Source organism: Arabidopsis lyrata, assembly GCF_000004255.2.
Source record: "Arabidopsis lyrata subsp. lyrata unplaced genomic scaffold ARALYscaffold_1, whole genome shotgun sequence".
Lineage (NCBI taxonomy): Eukaryota > Viridiplantae > Streptophyta > Magnoliopsida > Brassicales > Brassicaceae > Arabidopsis > Arabidopsis lyrata.
The window spans coordinates 3265477-3283753 of record NW_003302555.1 but is presented as its reverse complement, the minus strand read 5'-3'; the positions used below and the strand labels follow the sequence as shown (position 1 = coordinate 3283753).

Genomic DNA, 18277 nt, shown 5'->3' with positions numbered 1-18277 from the left:
TTTAAAAAAACAAATATAAAAAAAAGTTTTGAAAAGTCCGAATAAAAAACTTGAATGCTAAATCTACATAAAGATGTAAAAAACAAGTTGAATTTCTGGAATCGCTAACGACTAATGCTGGATCCAAAATCCGTTTTGTTCTCATACATCACTATGTAAATTTAGTATCCAAAATAATAAAACTAAAGAAAAAAGGTTTTGAAAATCTGAATAAAAAACTTGAATACTAAATCTACATAATGTTGTAGAAAACAAGTTGAATTTGTGGAATCGCTAACGACTAATGCTGGATCCAAAATCTGGTTGGTTTTTATACATCACTATGTAAATTTAGTATCCAAAACAATAAAATTAAGAAAAAATTTTGGAAATCCGAATAAAAAACTTGTATACTAAATCTACATAATAATGTAGAAAACAAGTTGAATTTGTGGAATCGCTAACGACTAATGCTGGATCCAAAACCCGGTTAGTTTTCATAAATCACTATGTAAATTTAGTATTCAAAAACAATTAAAAAAAAAAAAGAAAAAAACAGACAAACAAAAAATAAGAATGAAAAAATATTACCTGGTTCGAGTTGGGTAGCAGAGAGGGGCCATACAAGAAAGCCCATTGGCAAGGGGAGAAGTAAGCCCACAACGCTGAGATTCTTTTGGTTTTGAACTTTTGATATTGTTCTTCCTCTCCGGCGAATGATTGATGATCCTCTTTGTGTAGTCTCTAATTGAAGCCATCGAATTAGACTTCGGAATCTGCTCCTCGATGTTGAAGATCATTCAATCACGAAATTGAGATTGTAGTCTCTAATTGAAGCCATCGAATTAGACTTCGGAATCTGCTCCTCGATGTTGAAGATCATTCAATCACGAAATTGAGATGATGAACTCACACGGCTTACTTAGTCTCTAGACTCTTACATGCATTGGCGATCGATTCTCTCTGTATCGAGAAGAGAACTGCATCATCATGTTCAGTGCCGGCTCAGATGGGTGGGCGGACGGTGCGACGGCCAGGGGTCCAATCCCGTAGTCCAATAATTAAGGGGCTTATTTTCTAAAATATTTTTTAAAAAATATTAAAAAATTAGATTATAACACAAAAATAAAATTTAGAAAGGTCTATAAAAATTTTTATTTATTGTTTTTAGTATTAGTTATTAATATTTTTAACAAAAATAGCATAGAAAATTTTTTTACAGTAAAAAGATATTAAAAAAAATTTTCTAAGAGTCCAAAAATTTTTTTTTGCCCTAGGGCCTATAAAAATGTTGAGCCGGCACTGATCATGTTCATGTATGAAAAAAGGAAAAAGAAGAAGAAGAAGAATAGAGAATTTTGATTTCTCAACAAGAACAAGAAGAGTATTTATATAAGCCAACGTTCCGTTTTTTGAAAAGCAGAAAAAAGGAAATTTATAAAAAGAATTTCCTTTTCTTTTTAATGAATGACAGAGATTTCCTTTTTCTTATGTTTGTTTTTGTATATTTATTAAAGGTCACGTCACGTGAGATTTAATTATTTGCATATTTGGTCCTTGGGATTTAGATCTCGTAACGGTGTCGTATCCTCCGGCGGCATCAGTTTGTTCTTGGATCACACTCACCTGCTTCGTTCGTTGCTATTCCCTTGGATTGGATTCGCTCTTTCATGGTTGAAGAATGAGATCTCACCAAGCTGGCCGCAAACTGCCGCTTCTTCAACTTCTCGGCTGCGTCGCAGTTTTCTCCGTTTTCGTTTTCACCATCCAATCTTCCTTCTTCGCAGGTCATCCATCGTCTTACCTTTCCCTTTCCTTCGTTTTCCATTATATACACTTCAATTGTTCGAACAGCTATATGATTCTTCATCTCTCGCGCAGATAGTAATCGTAAAGTAGATCTTCAGCCGGAAGATATCCAGATCTTGTCAGATTTTCAGTCCAGCGTTCAACAGTGCGTGGTTTGTCTCCTTTCCCAATTTCTTTGATTCTTGACCTACTTACTTTTATGCACAAATTTCTATATGGATTTTGATCGATGCCACACTTTCGGTATATTATTGCGCACTAGTTTTGATTCTGGATAGTTCATCTTTGATCTATCGTAACGTTATTGGATACATCTTTTAGCCTGTGTGTGTACAATGGGATCAGAGTTTGAAATATCTACCAATCTATCAATGTGCTAAGTTGTATAGTAGAATCATGTTTTGGAAGTCAAGAGTAATGTTATTTAATGAGCTAAAACGCTACATTTTGGTCTTCTTCTGTAACTTATTTTTGTGTTGGAAGAAACTAGGTTATGGGTTTTTGATGAAGTTTTTTAGTTTGGAGGCTCGCATGTGTTGGGAATCACAATAATGTTATTGTGTTTATGCAGGCAAACAGAGGGCTTGGACTCTCTGCCCATATTATTGATCACTGCAATTTGATCCTTAAGTTCCCTGAAGGCACTAACAGTACTTGGGTATGTTTACACTTGTTTTGAGATTTCATTGGTATTTTAGTGGTCAAGTTTTTCCACTTATACTCTTGTCTGTCAATGACAGTACAATGCACAATTTAAAGTTTTTGAAGCATTGGAGTTCAAGTATAATGTTTGTGAGGCAGTTCTCTTATGGGAGCAGGTTTAGCTTCTTTCTTTCTCTGATTAGCTTTTCATGTCTGAGAACTTCTCAGAATTCTAATGTGTCTTGATTAATGCAGTACCGCAATATGACTACAGTATTGACAAGAGAATACCTCGATGTACGCCCTGATGGGTGGTTGGACTATGCAGCTATGAGAATTGCACAGCTGTATGATTCTAAACCTCTTGTTTAATGGTTTGATTGTGTCATTTGATCTTTCTTGTTGAGCTCTTTGATCTTTCTGGTTTCAGGGGAGCTGATAAGTGTTATAATCGTACATTGTGTGAGGAGCATCTTAATGTAATCCTTCCAGCAAAGCCTCCTTTCCACCCACGGCAGTTTCATAAATGCGCTGTTGTTGGAAATTCTGGAGATCTATTAAAAACAGAGTTCGGAGAAGAGATTGACAGTCATGATGCTGTATTTCGAGACAATGAAGCTCCTGTCAATGAGGTAATAATATGTCTTAACATTCTGATTTGTGATTTCTTTGAGTTTATTGATTGCCGTTTCGACATGGTCTTGATTCTTGAATTGTGATTTTCGTTGCTGGCATTGCTTATATTCATGTTGAATTATGTTGCAGAAGTATGCCAAGTACGTAGGAGTGAAAAGGGATTTCCGACTAGTTGTTCGTGGTGCAGCTCGTAACATGATTAAGATTCTCAATGGGTCTGGTTAGTTACTCATATTAGACATAGAAATTATCTGCATCTTGTGATTCGTTTTCTTGAAGCACTCATTGCAGGTTGCAGCTTTACCCTTGTGATGTAACCTTCTCTAACTATCATTTACTGCAGACAATGAGGTGCTTATAATAAAAAGTGTGACCCACCGAGACTTCAACGAAATGATAAAGGTATGATTACCATTTTTTTTCTCTTTTTTTTTCCAACATCATGACTTGTTTTGTTTTTACAACTTCCACTGTGGTCGTTTGTAACAAGGCCCTGTCAATAACATAATTGAAGAGACTGAATGCTGAATCCTTGCAGTCGCTTTTACATGGATTTCATCCCAGTTCTTACACGACTTCGAAATTATTTTGTAACAGCGTATACCAAACCCTGTTTATCTTTTCCAAGGAATTGTCCTACGCAGAGGTGCCAAAGGAACCGGGATGAAATCTATTGAACTAGCATTGTCCATGTGCGATATCGTTGACATATATGGTTTCACCGTTGATCCTGGATACACAGAGTGGTAAGTATCTTAAATAACTTTTATCCATACTGCTATCTCTCACATTTCAAAAGCTCTTTAGGAAATTGGATACTTCAACTCTGATAAGAATTTTCCTTTAGTTCGGGAAATGTCGAGTATGTTTCTAGAGATAAATCGTCCTTTTTCCTCACTTTGTATCTTTACTATCAATGTAGGACGCGTTACTTTTCAACGCCAAGGAAAGGGCACAACCCACTTCAAGGAAGGGCATACTACCAACTTCTAGAGTGTCTTGGTGTACAGATAACTTGTCAAAACCATAATTCTACTTTGCTCTAAACGTTAAACCTTTTGTGGTCTTTCTGATGAAATCAAGCTTGGCAGGTAATACGGATCCATTCTCCCATGAGATCACAGAGAAAGGAGGACTGGTCAAGTGTGCCAAGTCGTGAAATGATAAGCCGAGCTCACACAGCTGCCTTACGCCTACAAAGGAGCCAACAGCCAACTAGTTCGAAGAGGGATGGGTCAGGACAATTCGGTAATTGCAAGGTGTGGGGGGACGCAGACCCTACAAAAGGACCCGTATCAGGATCTCCGGACATGAGTGAGATCAGGAGGAAGTCAAATTACAAGAAATGGGAAGTGATGCCGTTTAAGAGCTTAAGAAAGGAAGCTAGGGATCACTATATCCAAATGAAAGGCGTGTCACAGTATAAGATGGATGGAAATAAACTGGACGATCTGGTTTGCGTGAGGCATCCACTGAAATTAGAGGCGTAAATTTTTTTATCATCTTGTAAAGTTTCAATTTCAATACCATCTTGAGCTTACAAAGTAAAGGTTCCTACATTTCACGGAAATTTTGTTGAAGCAATCTGTTTAATCAATTAGCTCTCTATGTAAAGATCTATATTGATCTAAACATAGTTGAGAGAGAGATCGGTAGAGCGCAGTTATGGATGTTCTTTTGTGGGTAAGGAAAAGGAATCTTTAGAATTTACTGGTGCGAGTCATCGACAAACAAACAGGATTGTTTGTAGTACGGATCCTAATTCCTAAGGTCGAAAAATTGGGCCCTTTATGGTTTTGTTTTTTCGGGTATACCTACAAAAGTAAGGACATAGCTGAAGATTGTTGTTGGGAATATTAGAAAAACCACCATTCATAAAGTGGAATTTTCATCCAACACGGACGAAAATATCCCTCGGCCAAAAAATAAAAAGGTGTGTCCTGTATTAGTTTAATTGTGTTAATTTGCCGCATGCCAATATGTTATGGTTTTCATAGCTAAACATAGAGGCAAACAAAAAAAAAAAAACTAAACATATGCTCTTCTACTTTTTAATTATTTTCCAAACCAAATATCTTCTCTTTATGATCTTTTACTAACCTCTTCTCAGTTATGCTTCCAACAATGATATTTTTAATTTGTTGCTTAAATATTGCTCATATAGTATACATTTCTCAAGGCATGAACCTTGCTGAACTTTTTAAACAAAATAATCATCGTTAACCCGTCACTACTCCGTAAATTAACTTGTCAAAGTTACACGTCAAAATTATATATAGAGTTCATAATCAAATGACGTGTTGATGTCGACCATAGTCACCGCTTGCAAAACCAAAACTAATATCCGGAGTTAAAATAAAAATCAGATATTCTTTAAGACGTTTATCAGCCACAATTAAAATCATGATAAAAACCTTAAATCCTAGTTTAAATCAATGTAATGAGATTTCAACCACATGAGTTAGTTTATTATCGTTAATTTTCGCTGTTTTTATCAAAGGTGCATTGGGTAGTACGTGATTGTTTTATTCACCACGTGATTGCTTCGTTTTCTGTTCTTGACTTCCGAGGCTACCGTACGAACCATCTTTAGACAAATATCGACAGAAGAAAAAAAAAATGGAGAGAAAAACAATTTATAATACGGCATCGCTACTATCCAAAGGCAAATTGCTAAAAGAAAGATAGCTTATCAACCACCACGTAGTTGATTCTTCGGTCGACCACATGACGTGATCTGTCAAGCCGCTGATCACCACCAGTCGTAATGGGTCCCGCTCCTAACGCTGCCTTTGACGCGTCTCCAAGGGACAGTTCCACAACGGCACAAATTATTTGTGGGACTAACTATATCATTTCTTTAATGAAATAATTGTTTCTCGAAATATGTCGCAGTTATGGTATAGTGAGAAAATGTCGATATCTTATTAGCTAAGGCTCTGACAGATTTCAAGATATGACTATATGAGAGTTAGGTTCGGTTTCAATAAGTTAGGTTAAGTTTGTCTCTTCTTGCATGTTTCTTTTAGAATTAGTTTTCCATTTTTAATCGCTCTTAATCATTTTAAGTAACAGCCTTGTACAAATGACTATAATATAGTACTAAATTCAAACTTTCGATCTAAGAATATAGATAATACTGTATTTTAATCGGTCAAAGTACGTATTCGTATTTATATAATATTACTAGTTGCCTGCACAAATTATGGTCTTAATATTGAAACTTGTTTTTTTTTTCTCATCAATTATGGGTCAATTCAATACCCCATAACAACAACTCAAGAGTCATCGATGAGATATTTATCCACTAAGCTAACCGTACCACATGGGTAGGGCCTTAGTGTTGTGTTGCATTCTCCACCTCGTTCGTTTCTCCCAAATTTTGTTTTGTTTTATTTGATTTTATATCTTGTTTCTTTATTAAATAACTTATTTCATTTTAATGCAATTCAAAAGACAAGAAAAACAGATATAACGATTCCATCTTTCCGTTTATCAAATGATTCCACGTCTGCAACCATGAACTAAAAAATGAATTCTACGTTAGTGGATTCATTGCTAGATTCCACGACACTTGACATGCACTAAAGATTGTTATGTGTTGATGATTGATATATACTAATTAATATACTATGCCACGCAGTTACGTGGCATACGATTTATAATGCCACATTAATCGATATCATATGAATTTTCGAATAAGCTTTATTTAATTAAAATATAATTGTTTTTGCTAGTATCGGAGCTAGTAATATTTTATGAAGATTTATGGGCATGCTAATGCCAGTCATATAGGGCATGTGAGGTATCACGCAATATGTAATACATAAAGATTTATTCCTTTGATTAGGACTGCCAAATTATGGTTAGTTTTTTTAGTTTATTTTATTCTTAAATAATGTAGGATCCTTTCATGCGTTCATGAAAGGGGAATTTTATGCGTTCACATTTATTTCATGAATGGACAAATGAGAACATGAAAAGAAAAAGAGATAATAGGCTACAACAATGTTTAAATTGTCAATAAAATTGTAGTATCATCCATTGACTCAGAAGACTCATAATGAGTCACGTTAAAACTTAAAGAGTCCACTTCAAGAAAGGAATCAATAAGGGTTTGATCCACGGCATATACTAACGTGGGAATATCTCATGGAGATTTGAATTTTGGTTTGAGGTCTATTGGTGAAAGAATATGCTTAAAATATGCTCATACCAAATAAAAATTCATGTTTACCTTGTGGGTTTTGATTTCTTAAAGATTCCGATATATATTTGGGGGAGACAAAGAATAAATATACGGATGATGCTGGAGAGATTTGGATTATTATTCATATAATTTGACTTTGCAACAAAAGTGGTGTAGATTTGAAGTTTTGAAATGTGGGGAATTTTGGAAAATAGAAGAAGTAGTAACGTACCTAACTATCTCACCACCGTACAACGTGTTTTCCCACACCGTACATGTTTTCTACATGAAAAAGTCATACGAGTGAAAAGTTGATCTATTATGAAAAGTGTGCACTAACTTTAAAATCGGTGGAGTGTTGTTATCAAACACACTATACTGTAAATAGGATCCGCATGTAAACGAACATTTAAATTTAAAAAGGTATATATATATATATTTAAAAAGAATATAACACAGTGGATAATAATCAGATAAAAACAAAAGGATATGGTTTCTCCAAGTATCTCAAAGACATTTTTCATTGCTTGAGAGAAATTATTTCAATTGATATATGGGATCCCTTTGATATATGTGCAAAAATTAGATTAGGTCTTTATCAACAAAAAAAAGGGTTAGATTAGGGATAACATAAACTTATTTATTGATAAAAAAAGCAGAAAAAGGAGTACAACTCTGCTTTCTCACATCCTTTTACTCACCCACATGGAAAAAAAAAACCCGTAAAAGGCGGAAAAAGATAGTTATCCTCTACATTACCGTCCCTACTACCCTAAAGACTTTTCAAAGCCAAGCAAAATTCACATAAGCAACAAAAAAAAAGAAAAAAAAAACTCATCGCCAAACTCAGAAGCAGCCACAACAAACAAGCTTCTTATTATTTAGCTCCTTTTTTTTTTTTTGTTAAAGTCTTTTCCAGAGTCTTCTCTTCTACTAGGTTGGTAGGTTGGCGGAATCTACAATGCCCAAAGCCAAATTTACATGCCCGGCACACTGCCCCATACTTGTTAGATAATAAGCCCACCGAGAGAGATAAGCTTATCACTTATTTATTCTCCCAGAGATTCTTCTACATGAATCTCTCCTCTGTTTCTCCTGCTCTTTGGATCCATGGGTGCCCTGCAACCAAACAAAACAAAATTTAATTTACTTTTTATCATAAATATAAAACCAATCTACTAAAAAATTTGGATCAAATGGATAAGATAAAAAATCTGTTAAAAATAGATAAAAATTTATTGACATCAAAAAATTCAAAATAGAGAAACAGATCTGATGGATTTAGAATCTTACTTAATGCTTGTTCGGCTGAGAATCTTCTAGAAGCATCTTTGCATATCAACTTCCTTAGGAAATCTTTAGCCATCGATGAAACTCCCCGGAATATCTTTGTCGGAAATCGGAGGTTTCCTCTGAGTACCGCTTCGAATATCTCCTCCGCCGTCTCCCCGTAAAACGGTGGAGTTCCAGCGAGCATCGTGTATAAAACGACGCCGGCGCTCCAGATATCGACCTTCTCGCCGTAAGAACATCCCATTAAAACCTCTGGCGCCACGTAATACGGCGTTCCAACGACTCCTTCGGTGGTCTCTCCCTCACCTAACCAAATCCCTGAACCAAAATCGCAGATCTTAACCGTATCGTTTCGTAGATCTACCAAAATGTTCTCCGGTTTAATATCCCTGTGAACGACGCCGTATCGGTGACAATGCGAAAGCGCCTGGAGAATCTGTTTAGCGAACGACGCCGTCTGAGACTCAGAGAAGGTTCCAGAAGAAACCAGACGGTCGTAGATCGACACAGAGGGATCGACTAGCTCCATGAAAATGGAGAGAGTCGAATCAGTGTCGATGAGATCATGGATTTGGACGATGTTAGGGTGATAGGACAAGAGAGCCATGAGCTTAGGCTCGTTATCGAGACAGGCGCGGTCAAGGTCGTCAGAGAGGGAGGCCTTGTCGATGGTTTTGCAAGCGAAGAAATCACCGGTGGCCGGAGCGTAGACGCGAGTGACGGTGCCGAAACGGCCACGGCCGATCTCCTCGCAGATCTGGTATTTGTTGGCGTTGTTGTTTCCGAGTGTTTGGCTGCAAGTCATAATATCACTATTTAATTTCTTTTTTGTTTGTGTTGGTTGTTGTGTGAGTTAAGAAGAGCTCTTTGAGTCGGCTCTACCTTTTTTTATAGCCAAAATTCTTCTTAAGAATATTCCTTTTGATGCCTACATGTTTTTTTTTTCTTCTAGTTTTTTTTCGTTAACGTTGGTATATCTATTTTACTTTATTTTTTTAAATAGGATTTTAGATATTATTTCCCAATCCAAATCCTTTATTTTTTTTTTGTTTTGTTTGAAGTTTACTTGGAGAAGGTTTGTACTTTGTGTGATGTCTTTTTTATTATTATTTTAAATACAATTTTACTTTCTAACAATTCTTTATCTATTTAAGATTTTGTTTTATTCATTGAAATGGTAATTAGTACTTTATGGTAGTCTAAAATCACATTAAAGTTTTTTTTTAAATCACAATTAAGCTATTATCAAATGTACTACAATCCTCTCTGAATTACACAAAAACATAATCAACCCACCCAGATTTGTTGACATAAAATATATGATTTACCATTTAATATGTTTCCAGAAAAAGTTGATAAATTTATAATGTACTCTCTAGTGAAAAAAAAGAAGGATATCCATCCCCTATTTATGCAAAAACATTTCCAAATTGAATGTATTAAACGATTTCTTAGAGGAGATTGAAAACTGGAAAAGAGATAAGAAAAAGTGCAATAAGTGTGGCATGTTTGTATTGGAATTGGGAGATAGTCCCTGCAAGTAATACAGAGATCCCACGCAACCAAACTAAAGATGAAAAAAAAAAAGCTTTGGATTGGCCCAATAATTTGGTTGGGCTGAAGAAAGAAGGCCTCTTTTTCAGTTTTCAGTCTCGTCCAAGAAAACAAACTGAGAAAAAAAAGGACTGTGGATTGGCCCAATAAATCGGTTGGGCTGAAGAACGTAGGCCGCCTGAATAAAATAGAGAGCATCAACTTCATTATATCGTTCACGATTGGAGTCGAACCCACAATCCCCCGCTCCGGAGGCGAGCGCCTTATCCATTAGGCCACGCGAACTAATTGGTCGACCCTCAGTTTTAACTCATATATTATCCTCTTATGATCACCAAACACATTCACTTTTAGTTTCCTTTTAGCCCTATTAGAGCTCTGCTCTGCCATGGCTCGCGCACTATCTACTTGTGTCATGCCTTGTTGCTGCTCCATCATGGCTTTTTCAATATCCAACGCGCTTCGTTACCCTCATCCTCAAATTGCTCTCAGGAACTCTCTTCGCACTCCCAAATCGCCTTCTTTTGTCAGGTACTTTCTCTTGATGCTGCTTTTTTCCAGTTATCTCTCCGGTGGCTTTATAATCGAAGAATCATCGTTTGTTAGTTCCTTATGTTTTAGGTTTCAGTGAACTTACGGATTTTTTGAGCAACCCTTATCTTTTCCATTCATAAACATTGTCAATTGAATTCCCGACGGTTTAATTTGTCGATGAGCTTCTTACTGTTGGCTATCAAGTTTACAACTTTCAATTGTTGAGCTTTGTTCCGTTGTAATGAGGATGATTGAATTTCTCAGGCTTCCTCTCGGAAGGGTGTTGCAGAGCAGGATTGTGATACGCGCTGCTTCCTCTGCGGCTGGAAATCCACAGTCTGATGCTGACTTTAACCCGTATGAGGTAATTCATCTCTAGAGCCCTATAAAGGACTTGTTTTGTTGCTCATTGTGCACTCCTCAAGACATGAGTGTGTGTACCTTTTCAGGTTCTTGGTGTTAACCCTATAGAGGGATTTGACAAGATCAAGCAAACTTATGGAAGAAAACTTAAAGATGCTCAGAGGAGCGGTGATGAAGCCACTGCTGCTCTAGTAGGTTACCTCTCTCTTTCTTTGGCGTCCTTTTAGTAATGATTTTTTTTTTTCTTGTTAACACGTCTCTGTTTTACCTTTTGATAGCTTGAGAAAGCATATGATAAGCTCATGTATGCCCAGTTGATGAATAGGAAAAAGGGTGTGACTTTTGGTTCGTTTAAGGTATGTATCGTGTCCTCTTTCTTGTCATATATATGCTGTCTCGAACTCTATGAACTTACTTTCTCAATCCTGGGTGAATTTCTCATAATTCAGGTTTCCAAGGACATTAAATATGCTGATAAGCAGCCCATTATACCATGGGGTCCAAGGTAGAGCTTCTTTATGAGTCTACTCGAATTATTAACTTTCTTCATCCAAAAGCATGAACTATTGCTAATCATGATTTACCCATGTTGTTACAGGTTTTCCAGGTCCTCCAGAAATGATATGTTGATCAACCTAGCGATATCAGTTGTGTTTGTAAGTATTTTAAGCAAAATGAGATCTGCTATTATTAGAAATGTCGATTTTGGTTTTTAAACATCTGTACCTTTTATGAATTTAAAAACATCATGCTTTGGTTTAAATGATTAGATTCTTGCAGAAAAAGTGACTTATTTCTAACACATGTATGCGTATATGATATTTCAAGTACTTGGATCATACAATCAGATATGAACCTCTCTCACTCTCTCTGTTTCTCTCTTTTTGCAGAGTGCATGGATTGCGATAAAACGTAATGTGGAATACAAACCGCTGCAGTTCATGTCTTTTGTATTTGTTTACAGAATTTTTGAGAAATTAAAATCCTTTGAAGCACCTTCATCTCCAATATATAACGTGAGTTTTGAAAAAAGTTGAAGCCTTATGTTTTAATGTCGGTACACCTGGTGGCTTTTCTAGTCCTGATGTGCACTGATGTTTGACACTGGCTGTAGGAGGAAGGCGAAGAAAGTGGTCGGGGATTGAGAATGGGAAAGAGGCTTCTTCGTTCTCTTTCCTTAGTTTTTGGCTCTATACTTGTGGCATCTTTGGTATGCATATCCATCAAGACTCCGTTATTTTAATGAATCCGTTTATGTTGCACTATCTAGTATTAGCTTTTATTCAAAGAGAGCGGTGTATGTGATATAATACGGCTCACAGTGTCAAAGCATTAGTTTATATGTCAGGAGGTCTTTGAATTGAGAATACCTTTGTTTAACTCTTAGTGAATAATGCTTTGCAGGCCTACACTGGGTTCTTAAATGGCATCGAGTACATGGGCAAATCCATACCCATGGTTCTTTACAACAACCAGGTTGGTGTTCTTGGATAACTCATATCTCTCTTCACTTGAAACCTTCCCTTAACTAGTCCCACAAAATTATCATTTTGGTCAAAAGTGGTTTAGGATATATAGGTCAATTGTTGGCTAAGCCTCGATGAACATCACTAGATGATTAGGTTGTAGATGATTGTGTCGGTTGCTGTAATGCAAGTGATTTGTCACATTTATAGGTATTATGTTATAAGTACTTGTACTGAAATGAAAACTAGATGCACAAGTGTACGGTATGAAATGAGAACACCTGAGTTGGATATGTGTTGCCACAATTGCTGAATTAAGATATAGCAAAGAGAAAGGTCTTGTTTCTAAATTAAATAGTTCCATAAGTGATAACAGTCGACCAGGCTTTTGATGTTGTAACAAGAACTGAATCAACAGTGCTAATTGGGTTGCAGGAACTTATAGTGACGGCATCATCGGCTTTCATGCTCTATGTTATAGCATCATATTACAGATAATGCGAGAGAGCCCAGAGGAGAGTTGATCAATTAGAAGCTTTTGGAGAAGTTATGCTGTATAGCCTGTGGCTGTGAGATGTTACCAGTTGAGATAAAATGTTTATTGTCTTCGGAGAGATGGGGTTTTCTTTATAATTTTTTTTGTGTGGAAAATCAAGTAAATTTGGCAAGAGTTCCATTAGAATCCCTTTTAAAATTTATATTGGAGCATTAATATGTTGAGGTCTAATGTAGGAATGTTGCACTAGATGTTGTTAGGATTGGTTCCAACTTTTTCAAGAGATAAAGATTACGAAAGCCTCTGCTTATTAATATGCGTGAGTTGAAAAATCTCAGAGATGAGTTGTATCAAAATAGATAACTAATATCTTAGTCCTGAGAAAATTAATCTGAAAAGATGTTTCATATATTTGAGGTACGATCGGATTGGTTGGGTTAGATAAACGTAAAGGTCAGGTGGCTAAGACTGGATTCACTTCACCTATATATATATATATATAGTTTACGTTCATTTGTTATCTCATGTTATTGAGTTCAGTAGTTCACCCATAACAACAACTCAAGAGCCATCGATGAGATATTTATCCACTAAGCTAACCGTACCACATGGGTAGGGCCTTAGTGTTGTGTTAGCTAATAAGATATCGACATTTTCTCACTATACCTTAACTGTTCAGTGAATCCGATAGAAAAGTAAATAAACAAATCTGATAGAGAGAGAGAGAGAGACCAGAGACGCCACGAATTTAATTATGAGTAGAATTGACACGTTGGAGCTGACTCTGTCTCTATCTCTATCTCTCTGTCTTTCTCTATTTATAGGTTGAGTACGTACAGCTGCAGCCACACTAGCTATATATACAGTACATACATACTTTGAAAAGTATATTCGAGTTCCGTCTTCGACTTCAAAGCCTTTCTTACTAGTTACTACTGCTAAAGCCTAAAGTGGTACGTTTCCCTATTTTGCTCTCATTTTTCCATTTTCTTCTTCTTCTCCTTCTTCTGAAAACACACACACACACACAACTTCAATTGTAAAAAAAAAACAAATGAAACATTGAACAATTTTTAACTTTTTGCATGGGACCAAGCATTAGATTTAGAATCTTGATTGTAAACCTAAACATTTTTCATTTTTAATGAATATTTACATTCTTAGCAAAAAAAAAAAAAAAGAACAATCGATATGGGAATGAATCAAGGAATTTTGAAAATCTAAATAAATAAGGGAAAAATGTATAATATTTGGTAGTATATAAAGTTTTTTTGTATGATTATATTCATAATTGTATTGGCCTAAAATTATATTTGGTAGTATATTAATATAGTTGACTGATTTTATGGTAATATATATATATTTATTTATTTATTCAAGGATTAATATATATTCAATGTACAATAGAGAGTATAAATATAGTCATTATATATGAATTTTTTTAGGTGGATGGTTACTTGGAGATAAGAGGTCACCGTTAGTGTGTGAAGAAGGTATGTTTTTTATAGTATGTCTCAATGTGTATTTGTGTTTATAGTGGTGATTTCTAACATTTGTATATGTTACGTATGTGTGTGTGTGTGTGTATTGTTATTAAACAACTCGTTAATTTGGATATGCTTTCATATTCGTTTTGGAGAATTTTTTAGGTTTCTTGTTTGAGTTTATAATATTCTCTACTTTTCATTCATTATAGATATAGTAGGGATGAAATGTGACCGGATACCTTAGATTTCGATGGTATCTGAATCATTTTACTAATTGAAATTCTAAATTGACATTAACGAATACTAAAGCTTTGGTTCATCGATGAGTCCGAGAGTAATAAGAAGACAACAATCTCGTGAATTACTTTTGCATTGGGACACGTATCTACGTGTGTTTCCCACATAGAACTTAGCTTCATCCTTTTCTCGTGAACATTAATTTCTTTATAATAGTTCGTTTCTTTGTCTTTATTAAAGCAAACAAAGAATTTGTCGTTTTTTCAGTATTTTTTTTTTCTTTCTTTCTTCATTTTCTTCGTTTATTTCTTTCTAAGTTTCAATGCCAACGGTTCTTAATCTCTATGGCGTTCATGATTGCCAAATGGTAACTTTGGTGGCCTAATGTATGTCACGTAAATTATCAACGTGGCCCTCAATGTATAAAAAAAGACTTAAAGTATCTATTATTTGCCCAAAAAAAAAAAAAGGAAAAAAAGAAAGAAAGAAAGAATCTTTAATGTGTAGACCAAAGACTCTATTTCAGATTCTGAATTTTTTTTTATTGACAAAGATCTTCGAATCTCTTACACCCATTCGAATTTCATCTTATGATTTAGAAGATTCTGTGTTAGTATCCTTCTTTTTGTTGTTTATTTCTTTCTTTTTCTGCCATTTCGAAGGAATATCCAAATCTGGAACTCTTCTTCATTATAGCTTCACGGTCCATGTTTTTTCTTTTCTAATTATTATTACGTGTTACTTTGGTGTCAGGTGACTACAAGCTTGTTTAATAAGAAACTTCAAATTAGAATCAGAAACAAGAGCATTCTTCTTCATTTACAGAGGTACTCCTGTAGTTTTTATTTAAAATTGTGCATGGTTTTTTCCTTTCTTCTAACACAACTTGTCTAATCATTTATCCTAAATATTCAAAACCTATGTTCTTAATTTACTAACTGGATCTTACATATTTTAATAATTTGTTAGGGGTTATTATTTGAAATTAATTGTTATTCATAATGCATGAGCATCATTTTCATGTCTCAACAGACTCAACACCATATTTGTTCTGGTCTTTTCATATTTTAAATTTACTTACATTCCTCATTTTAATATTATGATTAATGCTTATATTATACTTCACCTTGGGGGAGTGCATCTAAAATATTCCTCATTGGCTCATTCTATTTTCTAATATTGAAAACAGAGTATTTTTATGAGGTTCGTGCGGACATTTGCAATTTAGTAGGAGAGTGATTGTGTTGTCCCCAAGACCAGTTCAATTCTAAGAGCATTTGTTAGTTTAAGGTTCTTTGGTCAAACTGTTGAAACAAATTCTTGAGATAAATTATAAACAATTGAGAGAGGAGACTCTTTTCTTGAATAGAATTTTATCATGATTAATGGTTTCTGCAGATAGATCTAAAATGTAGTAATCAGAAAAATCTATTCTCAAATTTATGAAGTATATAATATTGCTTCTTAATTCTTCCTTTTTTTTTCTTAATTTTTTTTTACTATTGGGTGATCATATGTCAAACTCAGACTAATTCCGACGTTATAGGTATTGGTACTCGAAGTGTTCTTATGGTTTTCTAACAAATTAAAAAAATATGTCTTACAGGTAAATTTGGTGTAAAAATGGTGATGAGAAGTGTGGATCTACGATCTGATACCGTTACTAAACCGACTGATGCAATGCGAGAAGCAATGTGTAGCGCAGAGGTGGATGATGACGTCCTCGGATACGACCCAACGGCTAGACGTCTTGAAGAGGAGATGGCTAAGATGATGGGGAAAGAGGCTGCTCTGTTCGTGCCATCCGGGACAATGGGGAATCTCATCAGCGTCATGGTTCACTGCGACGTGAGAGGCAGCGAGGTGATTCTTGGCGACAATTGTCACATCCATGTTTACGAGAATGGAGGGATATCGACAATCGGAGGAGTGCATCCCAAGACGATCAAGAATGAAGAAGACGGGACCATGGACTTGGAGGCCATTGAAGCAGCCATTAGAGATCCTAAAGGAAGCACGTTTTATCCATCAACACGGTTGATTTGCTTGGAGAACACACATGCCAAGTAAGTACAAGGAACTATATATGTATATTTGACTGTATGAATCAAAATGTTAAATTAGAGCTTCGTTCGAATGCTCTGCTTATATGTGCCAATAAACGGCCATGAACCTGATAATGCAGCTCTGGTGGGAGATGTTTGAGCGTGGAATACACTGAGAAAGTTGGAGAGATAGCGAAGAGACATGGCGTAAAGCTCCATATCGACGGAGCCCGTCTTTTCAATGCTTCAATTGTAATATCAGTCACCTATTTCTTTCCCATTTATAATCAACAAGACTCATAAATAAAGATTACGAAATCTCTTTTGTAGGCACTTGGAGTTCCAGTCCATAAGCTTGTTAAGGCTGCTGACTCCGTTCAGGTGCCATTTTCTCTCTTTCTCGTCTATAACATCTGCAAATTTTAGCTAAAAGACGAGTAAGAGTCATTCACACACAATCTGTTTTCAGGTGTGTCTCTCTAAAGGTCTTGGAGCTCCGGTAGGATCTGTAATCGTTGGTTCGCAAAGCTTTATAGAGAAGGCGAAAACAGTTAGGAAAACATTAGGTGGAGGAATGAGACAAATAGGTGTACTGTGTGCAGCCGCTTTGGTCGCACTTCACGAAAATCTCCCAAAGCTACAACATGACCACAAGAAGGCTAAGTTGTTAGCTGGTACGTACGCATCACTCATTAACCCTAGTAATCAGTATAATAGTTAACAGCAAAAAAAAAAATTCATTACATAAATATTTGCAGAAGGGTTGAATCAAATGAAAGGGATTAGAGTAAATGTTGCAGCCGTGGAGACCAACATGGTGCGTATTGTCACAACTATTGTCTGTTTTTCTTCTTCGTCAACAACATGCATTATGCCGGATTCGAATAGTGACTTAGTGACGCATCAATCACTAGTACTAACCATTAAGTTACATAACAACAAATTCTGCCTCTAATTCAGATTTTCATGGATATGGAGGATGGTTCAAGACTTACGGCTGAGAAACTGCGGAAGAGTTTAGAGGAGAATGGCATTCTCCTCATCCGGGGAAACTCATCCCGGTATCTGCAGCATTTGCGTGTTTACATGTGAAATATATGTAGTTTTTACAAAAACAATTTGAGTTTTGAAGACTATTTATGTGGGATGTGGTTTCAGGATCAGAATGGTTATACACCACCAGATAACAACAAGTGATGTGCATTACACACTGTCTTGCTTTCAGGTAATAAGAATATTCATATCTCTCAACTTACACACTTTCTAACTTTGAAACATCAAACTATATGAAATTGATGTTTCTTTGGCAGCAAGCAATGCAAACGATACAGGAACCAAGCCGAATCTAATTTGGCGAAACGGAAAGGCTTCTTCTTTTCTTTTGAACTTATTAAATATTGTTGTCTAAGTACATTTTAATTAAAACTATAAGCATCTCAATGAAATTGTCACCCTCATTCCTGAATCTTTGAGTTTTTAGTATACAGTAAGTTGTTTTTACCTTTGATTAAAAAAGGTTGCTACGAGACGCACATAGTTGAATGCTT

At 35.6% G+C, this 18277-nt stretch overlaps 4 protein-coding genes and 1 non-coding gene across 10 annotated transcripts; 3 read left to right on the top strand and 2 right to left on the bottom strand.

Moving 5' to 3' along the window:
* Positions 1 to 1469: 1469 nt before the first annotated feature.
* On the top strand, positions 1470 to 4728 carry LOC9325772 (sialyltransferase-like protein 1). Of its 2 annotated transcripts, none has more exons than XM_021010656.1 (11): positions 1470 to 1766; positions 1861 to 1940; positions 2360 to 2446; positions 2529 to 2606; positions 2686 to 2777; positions 2861 to 3062; positions 3196 to 3286; positions 3410 to 3468; positions 3664 to 3812; positions 3989 to 4083; positions 4158 to 4728. In XM_021010656.1, the coding sequence occupies exons 1-11, from the start codon at positions 1661 to 1663 to the stop codon at positions 4223 to 4225; spliced, it is 1107 nt and encodes a 368-aa protein (XP_020866315.1). In that variant the 5' UTR covers positions 1470 to 1660; the 3' UTR covers positions 4226 to 4728. The 2 variants fall into 2 exon arrangements, with proteins under 2 accessions (XP_020866315.1, XP_002892467.1); XM_002892421.2 differs by having other exon boundaries at positions 1474 to 1766; positions 3989 to 4070.
* Positions 4729 to 7874: 3146 nt separating this feature from the next.
* LOC9328529 (phosphoenolpyruvate carboxylase kinase 1) lies at positions 7875 to 9435 on the bottom strand. The gene is made up of 2 exons (XM_002889661.2): positions 8549 to 9435; positions 7875 to 8374 (listed from the first exon to the last, which is right to left on the bottom strand). The coding sequence occupies exons 1-2, from the start codon at positions 9351 to 9353 to the stop codon at positions 8325 to 8327; spliced, it is 855 nt and encodes a 284-aa protein (XP_002889707.1). The 5' UTR covers positions 9354 to 9435; the 3' UTR covers positions 7875 to 8324.
* Positions 9436 to 10314: 879 nt separating this feature from the next.
* TRNAR-CCG lies at positions 10315 to 10387 on the bottom strand. The gene has a single exon. It is a non-coding gene; the product is annotated as a tRNA-Arg (tRNA).
* A 55-nt stretch (positions 10388 to 10442) lies between these two features.
* LOC9328528 lies at positions 10443 to 13274 on the top strand. The gene is made up of 10 exons (XM_021010662.1): positions 10443 to 10633; positions 10901 to 11000; positions 11086 to 11190; positions 11278 to 11355; positions 11449 to 11504; positions 11598 to 11655; positions 11890 to 12015; positions 12114 to 12209; positions 12404 to 12475; positions 12901 to 13274. The coding sequence occupies exons 1-10, from the start codon at positions 10491 to 10493 to the stop codon at positions 12961 to 12963; spliced, it is 897 nt and encodes a 298-aa protein (XP_020866321.1). The 5' UTR covers positions 10443 to 10490; the 3' UTR covers positions 12964 to 13274.
* Positions 13275 to 13802: 528 nt separating this feature from the next.
* Positions 13803 to 18196, top strand: LOC9325771 (probable low-specificity L-threonine aldolase 1). Of its 5 annotated transcripts, XM_021010657.1 has the most exons (11): positions 13808 to 13914; positions 14407 to 14454; positions 15439 to 15512; positions 16292 to 16751; positions 16871 to 16982; positions 17061 to 17111; positions 17200 to 17404; positions 17489 to 17547; positions 17691 to 17791; positions 17889 to 17955; positions 18041 to 18196. In XM_021010657.1, exons 4-11 carry the CDS (start codon positions 16309 to 16311, stop codon positions 18077 to 18079), a joined length of 1077 nt encoding a protein of 358 aa, XP_020866316.1. In that variant the 5' UTR covers positions 13808 to 13914; positions 14407 to 14454; positions 15439 to 15512; positions 16292 to 16308; the 3' UTR covers positions 18080 to 18196. The 5 variants fall into 5 exon arrangements, with proteins under 5 accessions (XP_020866318.1, XP_020866316.1, XP_020866320.1 ...); XM_021010659.1 differs by lacking the exon at positions 14407 to 14454 and having other exon boundaries at positions 13803 to 13914; XM_021010660.1 differs by lacking the exons at positions 13808 to 13914; positions 14407 to 14454 and adding an exon at positions 14954 to 15071.
* The last annotated feature ends 81 nt before the right edge of the window (positions 18197 to 18277 follow it).

Coding starts and splice junctions, on each gene's coding strand:
- LOC9325772 (XM_002892421.2), top strand. CDS start 1,661: ATGAGATCTCACCAAGCTGGCCGCAAACTGCCGCTTCTTCAACTTCTC. Junction 2,778..2,860: donor GCTATGAGAATTGCACAGCT/GTATGATTCTAA, acceptor TTCTGGTTTCAG/GGGAGCTGATAAGTGTTATA. Junction 3,813..3,988: donor GATCCTGGATACACAGAGTG/GTAAGTATCTTA, acceptor CTATCAATGTAG/GACGCGTTACTTTTCAACGC.
- LOC9328528 (XM_021010662.1), top strand. CDS start 10,491: ATGGCTCGCGCACTATCTACTTGTGTCATGCCTTGTTGCTGCTCCATC. Junction 11,191..11,277: donor ATGAAGCCACTGCTGCTCTA/GTAGGTTACCTC, acceptor ACCTTTTGATAG/CTTGAGAAAGCATATGATAA. Junction 11,356..11,448: donor TGACTTTTGGTTCGTTTAAG/GTATGTATCGTG, acceptor CTCATAATTCAG/GTTTCCAAGGACATTAAATA.
- LOC9325771 (XM_021010659.1), top strand. CDS start 16,309: ATGGTGATGAGAAGTGTGGATCTACGATCTGATACCGTTACTAAACCG. Junction 16,752..16,870: donor TTGGAGAACACACATGCCAA/GTAAGTACAAGG, acceptor CTGATAATGCAG/CTCTGGTGGGAGATGTTTGA. Junction 16,983..17,060: donor GTCTTTTCAATGCTTCAATT/GTAATATCAGTC, acceptor TCTCTTTTGTAG/GCACTTGGAGTTCCAGTCCA.
- LOC9328529 (XM_002889661.2), bottom strand. CDS start 9,353: ATGACTTGCAGCCAAACACTCGGAAACAACAACGCCAACAAATACCAG. Junction 8,375..8,548: donor CTCAGCCGAACAAGCATTAA/GTAAGATTCTAA, acceptor GTTTGGTTGCAG/GGCACCCATGGATCCAAAGA.